The following is a 21,163-nucleotide window of genomic DNA, read 5'->3' on the forward strand; positions in this document are numbered from 1 at the left end:
AACGGGCGGAAGAGCGTGCGCGGCGGCGTCACCCGACCCGGCGCTATCACGTGATCTGACGTTATCACGTGGTCTCTCCCGTGCCCCCGTTTGCTCTGGTGGATCCAAGGGAATAGGTGTGCGCGCGCCCAAGGACGCCCGTCGCGCGCGCGCACACACACACGTGTGCCAAGGGCTGCAGGGTAAACAAACGGCGGTCTGTCCTGTGTTGAAATGCTGTCAGTAAGACGGGGCGAGCTCGCAAGCCCCAAAACCACGTGCTTTGCCCTTCAGTGCCTGTTGCCACCGAAGCCCCTAAAAGAGCTGCGCGCGGTGTGCCTGCTGGAACAGGCAGCTGCGGGAACGGTCATGGGGCGGTGCCAGGGCGGGTGCGTGGGTGAAGCGCGGCCCTGGACCTGCTCTGTGCGATGTCTGTGAGGGACACTGTGGGCACGGGAGTGTCAGTGCACAGAGAAACTCAATGGATGCACATTTTTAAAAAAATCATTAAGAGATTGGGGATCCCAGAATGGAATGCAGAGTGTGATAAAACGATCTATTACAAATGTACAGCACAGCCTCACGGAGGGAGGTGCTGACCCAGTAATCTTGGAAATGAGTGGAGTCCTAGGACCGAAGGGAAAAGGTGGAACAGTACACAGACACTTCTCTCTAAGTTGTTCCCAGGGCGTGGGGCACGGATTACCGCTCTGAAAATTCTACCTGCCTACAGTGCAAATGGATCAAGTCCGTGGTATGGGGTGGGGGGGACGGGGAGCCAGGCTTCCTGCTGTTGGGTGGCGCGGGTGGCATCTATGACAGTGTTACACGCGGAGCCACATGGATTGACACACACATTTCCTTTCTCCCAGCTGCGGGGGCCCAGGAGCAATGACGCCCGAGGAGCAATGTGCACAAGGAGCACCCAGATCCTGGTTTCTAATCCCACATGCAGAGAAGGGTCCAGGGTTCCTTGGAGAAATGGCTGATTCTAGGTCTGGGGACCCTCTAATAGTGCCAGAAAGTAAGGACGTGCTAAAAACAAAAAACAAACAAACAAAAAAACACCTCACCATGATGGGCATATGACAGGGACCCAGGAGTCAGCTGAAAGGGCTTCCAATGGCCAAAGCTGGAACCATGTGACCAACAAATGAACAAGGTAGTTTTATTCTATGACCAAAGTGCCACTTGACTGTATGTGGGTCCGTGCTGATACATGTATACCCAGTGTCCTCGGAATGCTGAGCCCTGCCCTCCAGGAGCTGGAACGTGCCTCCCATCCCTAAGTGTGGGTAGTGCACAGGCACCTCCCCCCAAGGAACACAGCCTGGAAAGGGGGGAAGGAGCACCTGTAGGGAGGAGACGCCTGACAGACACAACCTCAGCCAGGTGACCAACATCACACCACAGTGATCAGCCGTGGCGACAGTACTGCCCTGATATGGTGTGCTGAGAAGGTCACCCCACCTTTGCGGTCTTCCTCCCCCAAATCCATCACCCCCGTTTAATCAGGAGAGAAACACCAGGTAAACCCCACTTAAAGGGATTCTACAATACACCTGACCAGTCCTCCCAATTGTCAGGTCATCAAAGTCTGGCCCTGCCAGCATGGCTCTGGTTGAGTGTCGACCTAGGAACCAGGAGGTCACGGTTTGATTCCCGGTCAGGGAACATACCCAGGTTTCAGGTTGAATCCCTGATCGAGGCTCATCTGAGAGGCGACTGATTGGTGTTTCTCTCTCTCAAATCAATGGACACATATCCTTGGGTGAGGAGCAGTAAATAACAACTCATAATAATAAGGAACACTCCAGTTGCCCGCCAGCAGTGGGCGCCTCCTTGCCCCAATGCACTTGCTTCTCTGGGTATTGCCTCCCTCACAGGCTTTCACAGAAAGCGAGCAGCTGTGGGTCCCTGCACTGGCCAGGGCCTCCATGCCTCCTGGTTGGGGAGAAGTTGCTCCCCGCTCCTGAAAGGGCACACGGTGACATGGCTGCCTTCTGGAAGGGGGAAGGGAAAACAAACTGAAATCTCCCCAAGTCACCCTCCCACACATGTGCTGTGCCATTTACAAAAATTATCTTCTTTTTAGTATATTTTTATTGATTTTAGAGAGAACAGGAGAGGGAGTGAGAGATAGAGACAACAATGATGAGGAAGAATCATCGATCAGCTGCCTCCCTCACACCCCCTACTGGGGATCGAGCCAGAAACCCGGGCATGTGCCCTGACCAGAAATCAAACCGCCACCTTCTGGTTCATCACCGGCTGGGCTACAAAAATTATCTTAAGTCCAGAGGCAACCAGACTAGGACATGAGACACAAACTCCATTTGTGCCCAGCAGACACAGTCTTCCTCCTGCGCACGGCACTGAGCAGGGGCGTCCTCGGCTGGTGCTTCTCCACGGAGGCTGAGGTTGGGCTGGGTTGAGCCGCCCCAGCGCTCCAGGCCTGTCCCCGGGAGCTCACAGCCTTGAAGACACACGGCAGCCTTGACTGGCAGCAACCACCTCAATAACCGGTGGAGCTGGAGGCCACACTGAACGGCACTTTCCAGTGGGACCAATCCCTGACCAGCGTCCTTTCCGGGACACCCTCCTGGGTGAGGTGCAGAGCCCCCCCCGCCCCCTCCGGCTGCCTGCAGGGTGGGTCGTGCTCTTGGTTCTCAGGGATACTGGACAGAGCTGAAGACTCACTGACACCAAGTGGGACTTTGTTTCACTGAAGGGGAGGTGGGTGGAAAGGGGCAGCTGTGGCCGAGTCTGAGTCGGGAACCAGGCCAGCCTGTCTGTGTCTGGGCCCCAAGACCCAGGTCCCGGGAAGAAGGAGGCAAGTGTGTGCTGACCAAGGCTTGAGTGACTTGGAGCCAGGGACCTGCTGCCAGGGTGGAGGGTGCCTGGGCACCTGGTGGTCAGAGGGAGTCCCAATGTGAGCACCCCATAGGCAGAGCACCCCCTCCAGGACCTGGGGGAGGGGGAGGGAAGCAGGTCATGGTCCCCATGGGAACCCTCTCGGCCCCTGGAGCCTGCGCAGAGCTCTGCTCACTGGGGTGGAGGGTCGCCGAAGCTGACCCCACTCTCGGCAGGATGCTGGAAGCCGTGGTTGACGTAGGTGCCGTTGGCCCAGCTCACCGGGAAGGAGTGCTTTTTGCAGGAGGCTTTCCTGGCCGCAGCCGCCTCCTCTGCCCGCCTCTGCTCCAACACCAGAGCCATGTTGATGTCAGGCCCTGCAGAGGGACAGACAGAGGAGTTGTCACACGCCTTCCCTGCATGGGTGCTCCCACACTGCCTGGGGCTCCTCCCGGCGGGGGGCGGGCCTGCGGGAGGGGCCTCACGCACCCAGGTAGCTCAGGATGACCGGCAGGAAGACCAGGCCGTGCAGCAGGCCCAGCAGCGTGATGAGGAGGTTGAGGCGGAAGAAGAAGATCTGGATGAGCTGGGCCTTCGCCAGGCCCAGGATGAGGATGCCGGGCAGGTTGGTCATGGCCACGCCAGCGAACACCTAGGGCCGCACACAGGTGTCAGGCTGGGCACGCAGCAGCTGGCGACAGTCCCTGCGGCCGCCCACCCACTCACCGCACTGCCCATGGAGATGGTGGCCTCCTTGGCCCTCTCCAGCCGGGTGGGCTTGGTGCTGACCGCAAAGGACCGGGTGATGTGGGACACGAACTCCACAGAGATGCCCACGGCCTGCGGGCAGAGAGGGGGCATCAGCCTCCACAGGGCCCAGGTGGGGTCTCCGCCAGGCCAGCGGGCAGAATGGGGACCCTGAGAGAAGGCACGCTCCAGGAGGCCGGGTCTGCGGTTACCGTGACCAGGTTGATGAGGGACACGGCGTTGTAGCTGATGCCCCACAGGGCCATGAAGCCCACGGTGTCCACCAGGATCATGATGATGGAGAAGAGGTTGATGAGGCCGGAGCGGAGGTCCATGCCCAGCAGCAGGCAGCAGACGGCAAAGGTGGGCACCAGGCAGAGGCTGAGCATGAAGAGCCCCTCGGGCACCACCGTCAGGTACTGCTCGTAGAACACGTTGGTGATCCTGGGGGTGCAGGCGCTGTCACGCGGCGCCCCGCCCCCCACACCCACCTCAGGAGGAGGGCACAGCTCAGCAGGGGTGCGGGGCGGCCTTCCCCAGGTCCCTCCCTGCTGCCCACCGCCCGCCTGCCTGGGCCTCACGTGTAGGGGAAGACCTCGAAGGCTGGGTCGGTGCCTGGCACCTTCCGCAGGCTGGCAGTGATGTTGGCAGCCAGGGCCCGCGCCGCCCGCAGAGCCTCTGTGTAGTCCTGCGAGTTCTTCAGGGGCTTGTGGTAAGCCATGAAGCGCGAGGCTGGGACGAGCCCGGGGGGAGAGACAGCGGTCAGAGCCGGCGCCAGGCGCCTCAGGACCCGGGGCTGGTTCAGGACCTGCTGCTACCGTGTTTGGGATTTGGAATAAACTTTGGGCAAAGGGCCTGCGGTTGGGTGTGGACCGGCCCTGCCTCTGATGGATGCAGCCACAGGGGTCTCCCGTGGACCCATGTTGTTCTGAGGGTTGGGGGTGGGGAGGCAGAAGGTGAAGTGTGAGGTTGAGGATCTGAGTGACTGACAGCCTCCAAGGGGGCAGCTAGAAGCCCCCATGAAGGAGGAAGGAGAGAGGATTGGATGGAAGGAGAGGAGCCTCCCGGAGGCTCAGGGCCCTGGAGCCGCTGACTCACACCTTCCCACCAGGCCCGGCCACACTTACCCAAAACCTGGCCGTCGCGGTCCAGCTTCACGGAGGTGCTGTATGCTGCCAGGCCCCTGGGGTGGGCCGAGTAAAGGCTTGGTTGGGGTCAAGGCTCCCCCAAGACCCCCTCCCCCACCCCCCTCCCGGCACCACCCACTCCACGCCCCCTGCGGACACCCCACGCAGGCCTACCCTTTGGGACACTTGATGTTGGGCGCGTCGCCGAGGAACCAGGGAAGGTACTTGTGGAACTGGTCCACCGATGGCCGCACGGGGCCGAGGGTGAAACCCACACAGTTCTTCAAGCAGGCCAGCGAGTCTGCAGAGAGGGGGGGTGAGGAGCAGCGCCCTCCGGCCGCTCTGTGCCACTCAGGCCCAGGCACCTGCCCCTGCAGGCAGCAGCCACCTGTGTGCCCAAGAGCACACTGTTTCCCTATAACTGGGGGGGGGGGGGGGGGACTCTCTCCATCATGGAAACTGCTGACCCCTATGAATGGATGAGGAAGGGAAGTTTGGGGCAGAGAAACAGCCCACGGCCTACGGGGCCTCCCCACCTGCAAATGCAGCTGCTCCGGGGCTGGGGCCGGGGCTACCCGGGCTCACTCCCCTCCCCCACTGTGTGAGAACCAGCGTGCCCCAGAGAGTGGGCACAGCTCAGGAGAGCGTGTGAGTGCCCAGTGTCCAGCCCCCTTGGGCTCGGGCACCCACACGTGTTCTGAGCCTGGGTCCCATCCCAACTGACCCTTTGGGAGGGTGTGAGGGGCTAAGGGAGTCTCCCTAGTTCTCTCCTTTCTCTCCCTCAGTTTCCCCAAGTTGTGGGGGCCATGAGCCCCCAGAGGCCTCTCACTCACTGACAGTCGAGGGGCAGAACTGGTCCTTGTTGGGGCCAAAGGCATAAAGGCGGCAGCAGGAGGATGGTGTCAGCCAGTCAATGAAGTCATCCACCCAGGAGGAGGCGGGGATGGCCAGGTAAGACCTGGGGGTCGGGGAGGAGCTCAGGGGCAGGGCCAGAGTGCAGGTGGTGGGTCCTTCACATGGCCCCACCCGCACCTGGGCCTCCCCAGGCACAGCAGCAGGTGGGCAGCAGGATGGGGCCAGAGGGAGTGGGGGACACAGACAGGGCGGGAGGGCGCGGGGGGGGGGGGGGCACTCACTGCTCGGGGAACTCGGTGGCGTACTGGATCTTCTGGGTTAAGGAGAAGCTTTCGCAGCCGGCGCTGGAGCAGATGTTGTTCATGCCCGCCGTGCTGGAGAAGTTGTAGCCCCCGGTGGTGACAAAGTAGACCGGGGCCCCCACCTCAAAGTAGCGGTTCAGAAAGAGGAAATAGTCCAGCAGGTACGAGTCCTGGAATGGAGGACAGGCCATGAGGCCCGACCAGAGGCATCACAAGGGGCTTGCTCCCACTCCCACTCCCAGGGCACTCACAGAGGCCCCTGTGGGCAGATGAGGCCCCTGTGGGCACCATCAAACAGACCCACACACATCATAGGCGTCCCAGAAGGAGGGAGAAGGATTACGTGCAGAAATAATGGCCAAAATTTCCCAAATTTGATGAAAGATAAAACATCCAAGAAGCTTAACAAACTCCAAGAGCCCTGTCCAGTGTGGCTCAGTTGGTCGGAGCGTCATTCCAAACTCCGAAGGTGGAGAGTTCAATTCCTGGTCATAGCATATACCCAGGTTTTGATTCTGATCCCCAGTCAGGGTGCGTGTGGGATCTCTTTCTCTCTCTCTTCCTCTCTCTCTTCCTATCTCTCCCCCCCCCCCCGTCTTCCTCCCTCCCTCCCTCACTCTCTAAAAAATAAAACAATTTAATAAAATAAAATAACTCCAGAGACCCACACCAAGGCACATTATAATCCAGCTGTTGAAAGACAAAGACAAGGGGGATTCTGCAAGCACCACGATAGAGGAGGCCTGTGACAAGCAAAGAACCTCAGTGTCATTAAGCACATGCTCATCAGAAGCCTTGGAGGCCACGGGGCAGCAGGTTCGTATATTCAAAGAGCTGAAGGGAGAAGGACTGTCCATCACGAATCCTCTTTCTCCCTTTTGCCTCGTTGCTACAGAGAGAGCAAGAGGGGCCACCAGCAGCTCTGCTGGAGCACGAGGACACGGCCAGGCCCCCGTTCTTGCTGCGTCTGCTCAACCCGCCAGCGTCTGACCCGGACGTAGGGCCTCCACAGGTGTCCGTCAGGACGCGACGGACATGGGATTCATCCGTTGGACTAAGTGAACTTCCGTGAATGGGTCGTTCAGGACATCCACCTTATCACAGAATGCTATTCCTTTGTACATAAAATAATTTAAAAACCCTTCAAATAAAAAATAAAAAAGAATCCTCTTTCTAGCAAAACTGTTCTTCAAGAACGAGGGACAAACTGAGGCACTCCCAGATCAACAAAAGCCACAGGACCTGGGCCAGAGACGCTACGGGAGCCCTTCGGGTTGAAGCAAAGGCCATAGAAGGAACTAAAAGCCCCTGGAAAGGCAAACACAGCCGACCCTTGAACATGCAGGGGTTCGAGGTGCCCGCCTCCCACCTAGTGAAAATCCCCCAAACTTAACTACTAACAGTCCACCATTGACCAGAAGCCTTATCAATAACAGCAGTGAATTAACACATATCCTGTATGGTGCATGTGTTATATACTGTATTCTTACACTAACGTAAGCTGGAGAAAAGAAAACGCTATTAAGAAAGTCCTAAGGGCCTGGCCAGTGTGGCTCAGTGGTTGAGCGTTGACCTATGAACCAGGAGGTCACAGTTCAATTCCCTGTCAGGGCACATGCCTGGGTTGCCAACTCGATCCCCAGTAGGGGGTGTGCAGGAGGCAGACGATCAATGATTCTCTCTCCTCATAGATGTTTCCATCTCTCCCCCCATCTCCCTTCCTCTCTGAAGTCAATAAAAAATATATTTTAAAAAAGAAAGAATTGTGGAGAACCAAGATGGCGGCAAGGTTTGCTGCCTTGAACAACTACTTCAAAAGTGAAACTAAAAAACTGAACGGTCATCACCCAGAACCACAGGAACGCTGGCTGAGTGGAAGTCCTACAGCTAGGAGGAAAGAGAAACGCATACGGACACTCAGAGGAGGCGCAGTGCTGAAGTCAAATTCTGAGGTGCGGAGTGTGCGGAGCGGGCTGGCGGCGGAGGACGCGGTTGGCGTTTTCAATCGGGAGGGAGTCCCAGACTCTGAGCTCCAGATCCGGGCGAGTCTTTAGGGACCCAGACTCAAACGGGAGAAGCGGGACTGTCTGGCTTCGGTCAGAGCGAGTGCAGCTTTCTCTCTGAGCTTTGCAGCGGGTGCTGGGACTCAGAGAGGCAGAGCCCCTGGGGACAGGACTGAGAGCCGCCATAACTGCTCTCTCTGGCCCACCCTGTTGATCCTGTGCGACCCGCCCCGCCCAAGCCCTGCACAGAGGCATTTGCCGGATAGCCTCAGGCAAAGGCTAGATTAGCACCTCCCTAGAGGACAGAAGTTCTCTCACTGCAGACACAGCTGACTCTCACAGCCACTTGGCCTGGAGGTCAAACCCTCCCTGGTATTAGCTACAACAATCAAGGTTTAACTATAAGACTGCACACAAAGACCACTAGGGGGTGCACCAAGGAAGCATAACAAAATGCGGAGACAAAGAAACAGGACAAAATTGTCAATGGAAGATATAGAGTTCAGAACCACACTTTTAAGGTCTCTCAAGAACTGTTTAGAAGCCGCCAATAAACTTAATGAGATCTACAAGAAAACTAATGAGACCCTCGATGTTATATTGGGGAACCAACTAGAAATTAAGCATACACGGACTGAAATAACGAATATTATACAGACTCCCGACAGCAGACCAGAGGAGCGCAAGAATCAAGTCAATGATTTGAAATGCGAGGAAGCAAAAAACACCCAACTGGAAAAGCAAAATGAAAAAAGAATCCAAAAATGCGAGGATAGTGTAAGGAGCCTCTGGGACAGCTTCAAGCGTACCAACATCCGAATTATAGGGGTGACAGAAGATGAGAGAGAGCAAAATATTGAAAACCTATTTGAAGAAATAATGACAGAAAACTTCCCCCACCTGGTGAAAGAAATGGACTTACAAGTCCAAGAAGCGCAGAGAACCACAAACAAAAGGAATCCAAAGAGGACCACACCAAGACACATCATAATTAAAATGCCAAGAGCAAAAGATAAAGAGAGAATCTTAAAAACAGCAAGAGAAAGAAACTCAGTTACCTACAAGGGAATACCCATACGACTGTCAGCTGATTTCTCAACAGAAACTTTGCAGGCCAGAAGGGAGTGGCAAGAAATATTCAAAGTGATGAATACCAAGAACCTACAACCAAGATTACTTTATCCAGCAAAGCTATCATTCAGAATTGAAGGTCAGATAAAGAGCTTCACAGATAAGGAAAAGCTAAAGGAGTTCATCACCACCAAACCAGGATTATATGAAATGCTGAAAGGTATCCTTTAAGAAGAGGAAGAGGAAGAAAAAGGTAAAGATACAAATTATGAACAACAAATATGCATCTATCAACAAGTGAATCTAAGAATCAAGTGAATAAATAATCTGATGAACAGAATGAACTGGTGATTATAATAGAATCAGGGACATAGAAAGGGAATGGACTGACTATTCTTGGGGGGGAAAGGGGTGTGGGGGATGCGGGAAGAGACTGGACAAAAATCGTGCACCTATGGATGAGGACAGTGGGTGGGGAGTGAGGGCGGAGGGTGGGGCGGGAACTGGGAGGAGGGGAGTTATGGGGGGGAAAAAGAGGAACAAATGTAATAATCTGAACAATAAAGATTTAATTAAAAAAAAACAAAAAAACAAAAACAAAAACAAAAACCAAAAAAAAGAAAAAACAAAAAAAAAGAAAGAATTGTGCATGTACTTAATGCTGCTAAAATGTACATTAAAAATAACTGCCCTGGATGGTTTGGCTCAATGGATAGTGCATTGGCCTGTGGACTGAAGGGTCCCGGGTTCGATTCTGGTCAAGGGCATGTGCGTTGGTTGTGGGCAAATCCCCAGTAGTGGGTGTGCAGGAGGCAGCTGCTGATCGATGTTTCTCTCTCATCGATGTTTCTAACTCTCTATCTCTCTCCCTTCCTCTCTGTAAAAAATCAATAATATATATTTCAAAAAAAAAAAAAAGAACTTGAAGACAGTCCCTCACCGGCCAGGCACTTCCTGGCCTCAGGGACTGAGCGCCCGTGGAGCCCACCCATCAAGGGCTCTCACTGTCCAGACGTCTCCGGGGGCTGCCAAGGACTGCCAGCTGGTGTTTATCTTCCCTCCAGGCTGGGGATTAGCAGCTTTCGCGATAAGGCCGTTCTGAGCCAAACCGGCTGTGTTTGCACAAATGGCTTCAGCTCACCCCTGCCTCTTAGGTGCGGTGCGTCTTCTCCTCCTCACAGAAAAGGCCTTCCTGACACTTCCTTCCAGGCACCTGTTCGGACAGACCTCCTGCGCCTCGGCAATTCTCTTTATGGGTCCGGGAATTGTCTGAGTCAGAAACGCTTCTTCTGTTATCTTGGCATTTTTTTAGGCCAAACCTCTTTCTAAAAGGACCCGACCACCCCCTGCTGGCATGAACTTCTCCAGCTTTGGACCCTTCGCCTTCTTTTCGAGCTGCCGTGCGATGATTTGCTCTCCACGGCCAGTTGGAGTCCACAGGCCTTTCTCACAGCCACCTGCAGCCCGGAAAAGCCCTCTTCTCAGTCTGGGACGAAGGGTTTCACCAGGAGCGCGAGGTTTTCCCGCCGCAGGTGCAGCTGCAGCGACAGCCCCACAGACTTCCTCTCGTTCCTCACCCTGGTCCCAGCACTGGACTCTCCCACACAGTGAGACAGTGGGCAGCGACGCTGCAGACCCTGGGGCAGAGCCTCCGTGGCACCAGCCGCAAATGGCTCCCCTTGCCCATCGACGGCACATCGCAAGCACTCCAGCCTTTCCTTCCGACGCCGTGACGCCCCTCTGCTTCTTGGGACACGTCACACATCACGAGCGGCACTTTAATACACCGAGCCTGCTGACATGTGCTTAGCCTGCTGCCTTAAACGTGCTCAAACACAAGATCCAGACAAGGGCTGGGGACACAGTGCACCGTGGAGTGCTGGCTCTCTACCCTCATAATCACTTGTCTGACCAGCAGCACATCTCTGGCCCAGGAAAAGATCAAAATTCAAAATTTGAAGTACAGTTTCTACTGACTGCGTGTCACCTCCACACCACTGTAGGATGAACGATCTTAAGTCAGGAACTGTCTGTCTATTAAAAGGATGATACACCATGATCAAGTGGGATATATTCCCAGAAAATACAAGGATGGTTCAATGCATGAAAATCAACCTATGTAATATACCACATTAATAGAATGAAAATAAAATCAGATGACCATCTCAATTGACATAGAAAAAGCGTTTCACAAAATCCCAAATCCTTTTATGATTAAGAAAACAAACAAGCACACCAACTCAGGGCCCTGACCGGGTAGCTCAGTTAGTTAGAGCATCATCCTGATACACCAAGATCATGGGCTTAATCCCTGCTCAGGACACACAGGGAATCAACCAATGAATGCATCAATAAGTGGGACGACAAATTGATGTTTCTCTCTGTCTGTCTCTCGCTCTTCCTCTCTCTCTCTCTCTAAAATTAATCAATTAAAGAAAAATTCAGCAAAGTAGAAATATAGGAAAATTTCTCAACATGATAAAGGCCATATATGAAAACCCCACAGCTAATATCATACTTAACAGTGACAAACTGAAAGTGTTTCCTCTAAGATTAGGAACAAGACAAGGGTGCCCACGGCCACCACAGTCATTCAACAGAGTGTTTGAAACTGCAGAGCAAATAGGCAAGAAAAAGGAATAAAAGGCACCCAAACTGGAAAGGAAGGCATAACAAATCTCTGTTCATAGATGATAAAATCTAGAATTCCACTAAAAACCTGTTAGAATGAATAAACAGGTTCAGCAAAGTTGCAGGATACGAAAACCAACAGGCAAAACTCAGCTGCATTTATTTCATGAACAATGAATAATTTAAAATAGAAACCCGCCGAGGCCGGTTTGGCTCAGTGGATAGAGCGTCGGCCTGTGGACTGAAGGGTCCCAGGTTCGATTCCGGTCAAGGGCATGTACCTGGGTTGCGGGCACATCCACAGTGGGAGATGTGCAGGAGGCAGCTGATCGATGTTTCTCTCTCATCGATGTTTCTAACTCTCTATCTCTCTCCCTTCCTCTCTGTAAAAAATCAATAAAATATATTTAAAAAAATAAATAAATAAAATAAAATAGAAACCCGACCTGATTCAAAAATGGGCAAAAGACTTGAATAGACAATTCTCCAAAAAAGATACATAAAAAGAAAGTCGACATCATTAGTCATTAGTGAAATACAGGTACAAACTACAGTGAGCTACCACCTCACACCAATCAGCATAGCTACCATCAAAAAAGAGGGGCAGGGAGCGGGCGGGCAGAACACAGTAAGTGCTGGCCAGAATGTGGAAAAATTGGAACCCTTGTGCGCTGTTGGTGGGAATGTAAATCGGTGCAACCGCTAAGGAAGTAGATGGGAGAACCCTCAACAACTTAAAACAGAACTACTGTACCCAACAAGCCCACCTCTGGGTGTTTATCCAAAAGAATGGAAAGCAGGGACTCATCTGGACATTTGTGTTCGTAGCAGCATGATTCACAACAGCTAAGACAAGGAGAACCCAAGTCTGCATCGACGGATGAACAGCTGAACAAGATGTGAGATGTATATGTGAATGTGTGTGTGCATAGATATTATTCGCCTTAAAAGGAAGGAAATGCTGACACCTGGCACAACACGGGTGAATTGTGAGGACATGACACTGAGTGCAATAAGCCGTGACAAAAGGAGAACTAGTGTGTGATTCCACTCACATGAGGTCCCTAAATCGGAGACGGAAGATGGAATGGCGGTGCCAGGGCTGGGAGGGAGAGCGTGGGCGTGAGTGGTTCATGAGGACCTGGTGTCCGTTTTGCCAGACGAGGTCTCTCCCCGCCCACTCTGGAAGGGTCCTGCACCCGACTACACAGGCTGCCCCGCCTGCCGTGTCCGGATCCCCCGCCCCGAGGCCCGAGGCCCCGTGCACAGCTCACCTTGGGCAGGGCCAGCTCCTGGTCCAGCCCCACACTGATGTGGCACATGAAGTAGAGGCCCACCCCGAACAGGGCCAGGAACAGCAGCACCTGGAGGGAACCACGTGAGTCACCGGCACAGGCTCCCGCTCTCCCGACCTGGGTCTGGCTGGCTGCTCTCAGAGGCATCCCAGCTGAACCTGAGTCCCCGCTGCCACCCCACCCCGGGCTTCCACACCTGCACCCGGACCTGGGTGAGCTCTCCATGGCCAAGGACCGCGAGGTGAGGGTCGGGCTGAGCAGCCCCCGCCCCGCCCGGGGTGAGGACCGGCTGCCCGCCCGCCCCACTCACCACAACCACGCGGGTGACCCGGTGCAGCAGGAAAGGGGCGTAGACCTTGCGGAAGAACCGGAGCAGGTGCCCCTCGCGTTGGCTGGGAGCCGGCAGCTCCTGGGCGCGCAGGCAGCAGCAGACGTCCAGCCGGGAGGCCTGTGGAGGCACCATCCCAGGTGGCCCCCAGCAGCCCAGGGCCGCCACCCTCCCGCCGGGCCGCACAGGCCAGCGAGGGCACTGCCCGCGGGCACTTTCCCCCGGGCCGCGCCCCTGTGCGCTCTGTGCAGAGGCAGCAGCTCCCTCGCGCCGAGACCCTGACCCACATGCACTTTGGGAAGTTTGATCCAAGTCCCCAAAATGACCAAAACAAAACTGCTTTTCTGCGGGACAGGGGACGACGAGGCCCGCACGTTCCCCACAGCGTCCCTGCCCCAAGCCCACTCCGAGCCTCTTTACAAAGTGAAGGCCCCCTCCCCCACCCCGTCCAGAACGGGCGAGCGGGTCCCCCACCTCCTGCCTCCTGCTGTCGAGGGACACCAGGGCCACGAAGGCCGACATCTGCAGCAGGAAGTCCAGGATCAGGGCGAGGCCAGAGGTCAGCGCAAAGGTCCGCACGGCAGGCATGGGGGTCAGGGCCCCTGGGGGACAGAGGAGACTCAGGACACGGTGTCTGCTCACAGGTGCAGGGGGGCTGCCCGCACCCTGCTGCCCAGGCCGGGAAGTGGGGGGCAGGGGCTTCTCACCCAGGAAGAAGCAGACGGCCTCGGAGATACTGCACAGCAGCATGCTGGGCCCCACACGGCCCAGCGCCCGGCCGATGTGCACCTCCCGCCGCTCCCCAGGCCTCCGGGGCAGCCTCTGGTGAGGGGGGACAGCAAGGACGGGGTCAAGGGCTGGCCAGTGGGTGGGCAGGTGCCCTCCCTCCTGCACAGCATCACCCAGAGTCCCGGCTGAGCCTGAGGGGCAGCCGGCCGACCTTCCCAGCCCCCCCTTCTCAGCCTGGCCCAGAGGGATGCAGGGTGTGTTTTGGGGTGTCTGTGGCATCCTTGGCTCAATGGCCATTGGGACCTCAACATCCACCAACAGCAGAGGCTAAATCAACTGACTCCCTCCCCTGGACGCTACCTGGTGCCCCCATGTGCGGCCTGACACCCTACAGAGGGCACCTGGGCGAGAGCAGGTGACAGGGTGGTATGTGGGTGACAGACCCACAGCAAAGCCTCTGCAGGGATGAGGACAGCGTCAGGGAGGGAAGCCCTGGGAACCACACGGGGCATCTGGGGAGAGCACCCAGGAACCCACCTGGAGGCTTCTGGGGGTGTCGGGCAGGGCGCCCCACTCACCTGGTACTCCAGGACGAAGATGAAGATGTTGTCCGCCCCCACAGCCAGCACCAGGAAAGGTACCACTTGCAGAACCACCAGGGAGGAAGGGACGCTCAGGTAGGCGAAGAGGCCCATGGCAGCCATCACAGCGCCCAGCACCACGGCCACCCCGCCCAGGCCCAGCGTGACCTTGGCGTCCACCTGCAAGGGGATGGGGTCAGCCTCCTGTGCAGGGCTGGCGATGGGCCCCCGTGGGTGCCGGGGGAGCGCACCACCCCGGGGAGCCTCGGTGGGGTGTCCCCTGCAGCCAGACGTCTGGTTGGAAGGTATTGCTGCCCTCCTGCGCCCCCCCAGCCCCTCCCCACACCCCCCCTCACCAGCATGCGGCGCCAGCTAGTGTAGCCGCCCAGGGCCAGGGAGATGTACAGGAAGATGACCAGGTAGCTGATGGCAAAGATGGGCAGGTCCTCGGCTGTGGTCCGGCTGATCTCGTCCTCCAGGGAGCGCTGTGGACACACCCACCAGCCCACTGACCCTGGTCCGCTGTGAGTCACTCAGGAAGAACCGGATGGGGCCACAGGAAGCCCCCCAGCCACCTGGGGTGTCCCCGAGCTGGGGACCTGCGGCCCTACCTCCGCCATGAAGGTGACCTGGAGCGTGCCGGCCATCTGCTGCTGGAAGGCTCGCATCTCCTCCAGGAAGGCCCCCTCCCAGAGCCGGGCCTGGGCCAGCCGGGGGTCGCCGGGAGGGTAGTTGTTGAGGGAGAAGGTCAGGATCAGGGCCTCGGCCGCTGAGTAGTCGTTCCCTGGGAGGAGACGTGCTCAGCCCCCTCCAGCTCACCTGCCCGCCTCCACCTTCTCTCTGAGTCACTGTCTAACCCACACCCACTTCCCTCTCAGCCGGAGCATCTGAGCGGCGCTGGGAGAAGGTGGAGGAGGTGGAGGGCGGCGGGTCTACCCCCCACCCAGCCCCCACGGCAGTCACACCCCCCATGCCACCCTCCTCACCTCCCCAGGTGACCCACTTACCTTTGTAGCCCCCCACGGCAAGAAAAGGGAAGACGGGGGCCCCGTAGTCAGCCATGCAGCTCAGGGCCAGGGCCGTGCCATCCTTGAAGGTGAGCGGGGCACTGGGGGGAGAGGAAGGGCTTCCCAGGACCCACTCCCGCCCCTGCCCTGCCCCCGGCCCAGCGCCAGTCCCGACCCCTGGTCAGAACCGTGTCTCTGGCCCAGTGCAGTGTGAGCTCACACACCTCCCCCTCCAGACCTCCAGGCCCATCACCATCTCATCCCGGACGAGCCTCACACCTGGTCCTCCAGGCCTCACACCTGGTCCCCTGGGTGGGGCCCGACGATGCCCAATCCTGACCAGCCCCAGAGCCGCACCGGCTCATGCGCCCTCAGCCTCCTCCTCCCTCCAGGCCCCAGTGTATCTTTCTTTCCTGTGACAGTTTGCGGACCCAGCAACCTCGGGCCAGTTTCTAGGCTTTCAACAGCTCTTTCGGCCAGCGCATCACAGGTGCCTGAGCAGAGGGCTCTTGGAGAGGGAGCCCATGGTGACCAGCTGTCCTGGGAGTAGGAGCTGCATGTGACCTTGAGCAGTTCTCCACCCCTCCCTGTCTCTCAAAGAAGAACAATCGGACCACCCACGAGTGGTTGTGAGCTTCCAGAATCAAAATGACGCCAGTGTGAAGGTGGGGACCAGGCCTGAGCTGCCCCAGACCTGCAGCCAGGAGGACCCCTGAGGCCCAGGTGCAGACCTTGGGGAGCAGCTCAAACACGGCGCGCCCTCCATGCAGGGGCCGAGGGTCTGCAAGGTCGGAACTGCTTTCCCGAGACCTCCACGCCCTTCACTCTTGAGTGTGTGAAGTACAACAGGCCACGGACGTGGCTTCTGCACCACATGGCTGCTCACAGTTAAGAAAAGACCACAGGCCTGGCCGGTGGGCTCAGTGGATAGAGCGATAGCCTGCGGACTGAAGGGTCCCAGGTTCAATTCTGGTCAAGGGCACATGCCCAGGTTATGGGCTCAATCCCCAGTAGGGGGTGTGCAGAGGGCGCCGATCGATGATTCTCTCTTATCATTGATGATTCTATCTCCCTCTCCCTTCCTCTCTGAAATCAATAAAAATACATATTTTTAAAAAATCAATGGAGCCAAAACCGGTTTGGCTCGGTGGATAGAGCGTCGGTTTGCGGACTGAAAGGTCCCAGGTTCGATTCCGGTCAAGGGCATGTACCTGGGTTGCGGGCACATCCCCAGTAGGAGATGTGCAGGAGGCAGCTGATCGATCTTCCTCTCTCATCGATGTTTCTAACTATCTCTCTCCCTTCCTCTCTGTAAAAAATCAATAAAATATATTTAAAAAAAAAAATCAATGGAAACATATCCTCAGGGGAGGGTCAACAAAAAGAAGAGAAAACCACTGGCTGAAAGCGCAGTTACCCAGAAAGGCCGCACCGCACTCCTCCCTCTCGCGAGGCCGGACACCCTCTCCGCACAGGACCCCACGCTGGGAGGCAGCCCCTGACACGCAGACAAGGAGGCTCCCTGCTCCCAGGAGCCCACCAGGGCCACCTGCACGCCTGCCCCAGCGAGCGGGGGGGGGGGGACCCCACCAGGGACGCACGGCCTGAGACTGGGACCCCGAGGAGCCATGAGGCCTCTCGGTGGCGGACGGAGCGCCTGGCCTGGTCCCAGAGGGAGGCCGCGCGCCCCGGCCGCCTGCACCGCGGGGGACTCACTTGGCGCAGTAGAGGAAGTGGTCCCTCCAGTCCACCTGGGCCGTCTGCCCCGTGAGCGTCTGGTTGGCGGTGAGCAGCAGGCGCGTGCGGTTGCTCTGGAAGTACTGCAGGAGGCTGTTGATGCAGCAGTCGGCGAGGCTGGCGTTGTTGGGGTTCAGGGGCGCGTAGCAGACGTCCCGCAGGGAGACGTTGCGCTGCTCCTGGGGCGACCACACCTGTAGGTGCCGCAGCCGCTCCTGCAGCTCCAGCAGCGCCAGCAGCAGGTCCGTGCCCAGCACCCCCCCGAAGGTCTTGGGCCCCAGCAGCAGGGAGTCGTACTGGTAGCTGGGCCGGCTGGGCGCCGTCAGGATCACCTGGTTGGTGCGGAAGAAGGGCCCAAAGTGCTGGTCGTGGAACGCCTTCTCCCGCCGGGCCTGGCTGTTGGGGGCCGACCACAGCTCCACGGGGTCTGTGGTCAGTTTCGTGAAGGCCAGCCCTCCGGCCAAGGCCGCCACCACAGCCGTGGACACCAGCAGGACGGTCCACGGCCAGGAGGCCACCCACGTGCCCCAGCCCTCGAAGCAGGCGCTGAGGAAGGTGTGGGTGGAGAGGCTGAGCGTGTTGGAGACGCTGGGGCCGGCCTTGGGGTCCCGGGTCCTGGAGAGCAGGCGGGTGCCCACGAGGAAGGCTGTGAGCACGGCCAGGACGGAGCACAGGATGAGGATGAGGGCCAGCCCGCCCGCCAGGCGGCCCAGGCGGAAGGTGGCGTCCAGGGCCTCGGGCCGGTCGATGGCGGGGCAGGACGCCGCGCAGTCCTGGCAGGAGCAGGCGGCCGCCCCGCCCTGGGACTGGTTGCAGGGGGTGAGCTCCGCGTCCAGGGGCTGCATGGGGCTCCCTGCGGCCTGGTCGGGCTCCCACAGGTGGAAGGTGATGTCCAGCGGGGCCAGGCCATTGCTCGTGTCGCCCTGGTAGTTGAGCCAGCGCTGGGCGTTGCAGAGGGCGGAGCCGTAGACCCCGCACATGGCGCCCACAGCCAGCGTGGCGGCCGCGGGGATGCGCACCCGGCTGCAGGAGTCATAGGTCCGCTCGGCGAAGCTGCGCCGGTAGAAGGCCTCGTAGGCCACCACGGCCGGGGGCTTGCCGGCCCCCCGCACGGCCACCCGCGTCACGTTGACGAAGGTGCTCTGGTCGGGGCTGCAGGTGTTGTGGCAGTGCAGGCTCACGAAGTTGTCCGCACAGGCGGGGCAGCGGGTCAGCAGCGCCTTGGTGATGGCCATGCTGTTCTCCAGCGACAGCAGCTGCTTCCGGGAGCAGCAGGCGAAGGTGGCGTCGGGGCCGGCGTAGAGGCGGGGGCAGACGCGCTGCAGCAGGGCCAGGTGGTCGCCCGTGACGCGGGGGGCACGCGTGTTGTTCAGGCAGGACACGTTGGCCAGGCCCGCCAGGCTTCCCGACAGCTCGGGGTTCTTTCCGCACTCGTCGTAGAAGGCGCAGTAGCCGGGCTGGTGGATGGGCGTGTACGGCTGGGCCTGGGCCTGGGGAGCAGGGCAGGCTCACCAGGGGCCCCGCACCCTCAGCCAGGGGGGCTGGGGACCTGGGCTTAGGAGGGATGCAAGGCCTGTGGGGGGTGGCCATGGCAGCTACACACGGCTGGGAACTGGGGAGCCCTGGGGGTGCAGAGGCCTCCGGGTGGTGTCTGGGGGTGATGGGCTTTCATCAGGTCACTGAAGAGAGGGAGGTGAGCCCTGGCCGTGTGGCTCAGTGGTTGAGCGTTGACTCATGAACCAGGAGGCACAGGACAATCCCTGGTCAGGGCACACGCCTGGGTTGTGGGCTCGATCCCCAGTGGGGGGTGTGCAGGAGGCAGCCGATCCATGATTCTCTCTCATTATTAACGTTTCTCTCTCTCCCTCTCCCTTCCTCTCTGAAATAAATTAAAATATGTTTAAGAGAGAGACAGGGAAGGAGGCAACCCAACAGACGTGCATGTGGCAAGGTCACAGGTCAGGGATGACTCTAGGGGGTCGAGTGGTACCGGCGCTGAGCACATGGGCACCATCACCAGTGCCATTGGCCACCACGGTGCCCAAGCCGCAGGCCACACCGGAGGCAGGGGCCCCTGGGGCATCAGTGCCCGGCTTCCCTGCCCTCCCCTCCTGGGGCCCGAGCCTACACCCTCCTCCCAGGCCTGCAGTGAGTGAGAAACAGCAGCGGCAGCTGCTAAGTCCACGGTGGGAGACTCAGAAGCCACCGCCCACCTCAGGCCAGGGCGTCCACAGCAGCCCAGGGATGGGAGGCCCCTGGTCACACCCAGGCCAGCGGCCCCTCCGCAGCCCTGTGTCCAAACAGCCCCTTGGCCTGGAGACTGGGGCAGCCCAGGACCTCCGTCCACACCCCTCCTCTGGGCGCCTGGGATTCCCCGTCTGTCCAGAGACCGGATCCCCGAGGCCCAGGCCCTCCCTGACTGTCACCAAGGACCCCCGTGCCCAGGACTCGAGAGGGGAGGCCCCAGCAGGGTGCAGGTGCCGGACTCACCGCCTGCAGGAGCAGCACCCAGAGCAGCCAGCCCCGCGGGCGGGCCTCTGCCATCCCGGCGCCAGGAAGGGGCGAGAGGGAACTGAGGCCACGGACAGTCGGGCTCAGCGAAGGGCTGGGTCCAGGGGGCACCAGCAGGGCAGCCTCCTGCCAGGGACAGCCTGGCCTGATGGTGGGGGACCAATAGGGCCGCCCGGCACCCGCCAGGGCTCCCGGGTTAATGATCCACCGCCCGCCCCGCCCCGCTTGGCCCACTCTCTCGGGGGAGCGAGGGGACGGAGGTACAGGGTCTCCTGTCACCCCCTTCCCAACGCCCCAGGCCGAGGGCTGAGGCAGCTGGGGACCCGCACAGCCGCACACTCGCTCCCCCACCCCCACGCGGCCCGGACCCCCATGGCCCCAGCCCCCCCTTGGGACCAGGCGGGCCCTGGCTGGACACACCCTTGCACTGTCACCCTTAGCAACCGTTGTTAATTAATATTAACAGCCCAATAACAGGGGACACTCGGGTGGCGTGATGCAGTGACATCGGTCTCCTCCTCTGGGCGGAAGGAGGGGTTTGCTGAGGGCTGACCGTGCCCCAGAAGTGGGAGCCACAGCCTCTCTGCCCCCACCCCCGGAGGCCAGGGTGTCGCTGGGAACCCCACCCAACAGGCTCCTCGCCCTCTGATAGGGATCTGCCTGCCGCCAAGATAGGCCGACCTTGGCCCCCGCGCCCGGGCGGAGCTTATCGGGCTGCCTGGGGAAGGTCCCTGTGGCCGCCTGCTGGAGGAAGCTGTAGGGACCTCCTGCCTCCCTTCTGTTTTCTGGACCCTGGCCTGACCCGGTCGGAGGGTCACCAAGGGCAAGCACCTATCCGGGAAGACAGGCAGGGGTAGGGGCCAGGGGAGGGGGCGGGGCAGCCCTGAGTCTGCAGAGGAGCTTCAACAGCTGGGCCGGTGCAGGAGCCTCCATGGGCACCTCCAGGCGGCACCGTCCCTGCTGTCTCCCCTCCTCCTGGTGTCTCCCCAGCAGCACCTGAGACAGGGGTTCCAGGGGCAGCAGGAAGCCAACCAGGGTGCATTAAAGAGTGGGCTCACCAGGGACCTTGGGGGATGTGGGGACCTGCCCAGGGTCCCCCCCAGGGAGGAGGATCGGGCGCTGGTGGAGGACATGGGCAGCTTCAGGCTCCTGTGGCCCTTGTGGAGCCCTAGGGGCCCAGCCCACCCCATCGATCCAAGGGTGGCCCCGGGGAACCCCTAGGAATGGAGCCCGGCATGGACTTTTAGGGTCCCCTCTGGGACACCCACAGTCTGCCACTTGGCTCCCTTTGCACATGGCCTGCCAGGCTGTGGAGCAGATTCACACTGACAGAGGCGTCTGCACCCCTCGTGCCCCTGTCCCAATTCTTACTCAGCCTCCCTCCGCGCCTTATCAGCCTGCTGATTG

General features: G+C 58.9%; 1 protein-coding gene across 1 annotated transcript; it reads right to left on the reverse strand.

Annotated features, from left to right (window-relative positions):
• Nucleotides 1-1,157: 1,157 nt before the first annotated feature.
• On the reverse strand, nucleotides 1,158-19,992 carry NPC1L1 (NPC1 like intracellular cholesterol transporter 1). Its single transcript, XM_036327152.1, has 19 exons — nucleotides 19,736-19,992; nucleotides 17,225-18,735; nucleotides 15,509-15,609; nucleotides 15,113-15,285; nucleotides 14,858-14,986; nucleotides 14,499-14,681; nucleotides 13,899-14,013; nucleotides 13,666-13,793; nucleotides 13,174-13,311; nucleotides 12,843-12,932; nucleotides 5,843-6,033; nucleotides 5,540-5,664; nucleotides 4,881-5,007; nucleotides 4,707-4,762; nucleotides 4,161-4,311; nucleotides 3,792-4,023; nucleotides 3,559-3,672; nucleotides 3,322-3,484; nucleotides 1,158-3,209 (listed from the first exon to the last, which is right to left on the reverse strand). Exons 1-19 carry the CDS (start codon nucleotides 19,787-19,789, stop codon nucleotides 3,025-3,027), a joined length of 3,966 nt encoding a protein of 1,321 aa, XP_036183045.1. The 5' UTR covers nucleotides 19,790-19,992; the 3' UTR covers nucleotides 1,158-3,024.
• Between the last annotated feature and the right edge of the window lie 1,171 nt (nucleotides 19,993-21,163).

Source organism: Myotis myotis, unplaced genomic scaffold (genome assembly GCF_014108235.1).
Source record: "Myotis myotis isolate mMyoMyo1 unplaced genomic scaffold, mMyoMyo1.p scaffold_m19_p_11, whole genome shotgun sequence".
In the NCBI taxonomy this organism is placed as follows: Eukaryota; Metazoa; Chordata; class Mammalia; order Chiroptera; family Vespertilionidae; genus Myotis; species Myotis myotis.

Excerpts from the sequence above, each read along its gene's own strand:
- NPC1L1 (XM_036327152.1), bottom strand. The coding sequence starts at position 19,789 with ATGGCAGAGGCCCGCCCGCGGGGCTGGCTGCTCTGGGTGCTGCTCCTG. Across the intron at positions 13,312-13,665 it reads TCGACAGCAGGAGGCAGGAG|GCCTCCCGGCTGGACGTCTG; the intron begins GTGGGGGACCCG and ends GTGCCTCCACAG. Across the intron at positions 6,034-12,842 it reads AGGAGCTGGCCCTGCCCAAG|GACTCGTACCTGCTGGACTA; the intron begins GTGAGCTGTGCA and ends CCTCCATTCCAG.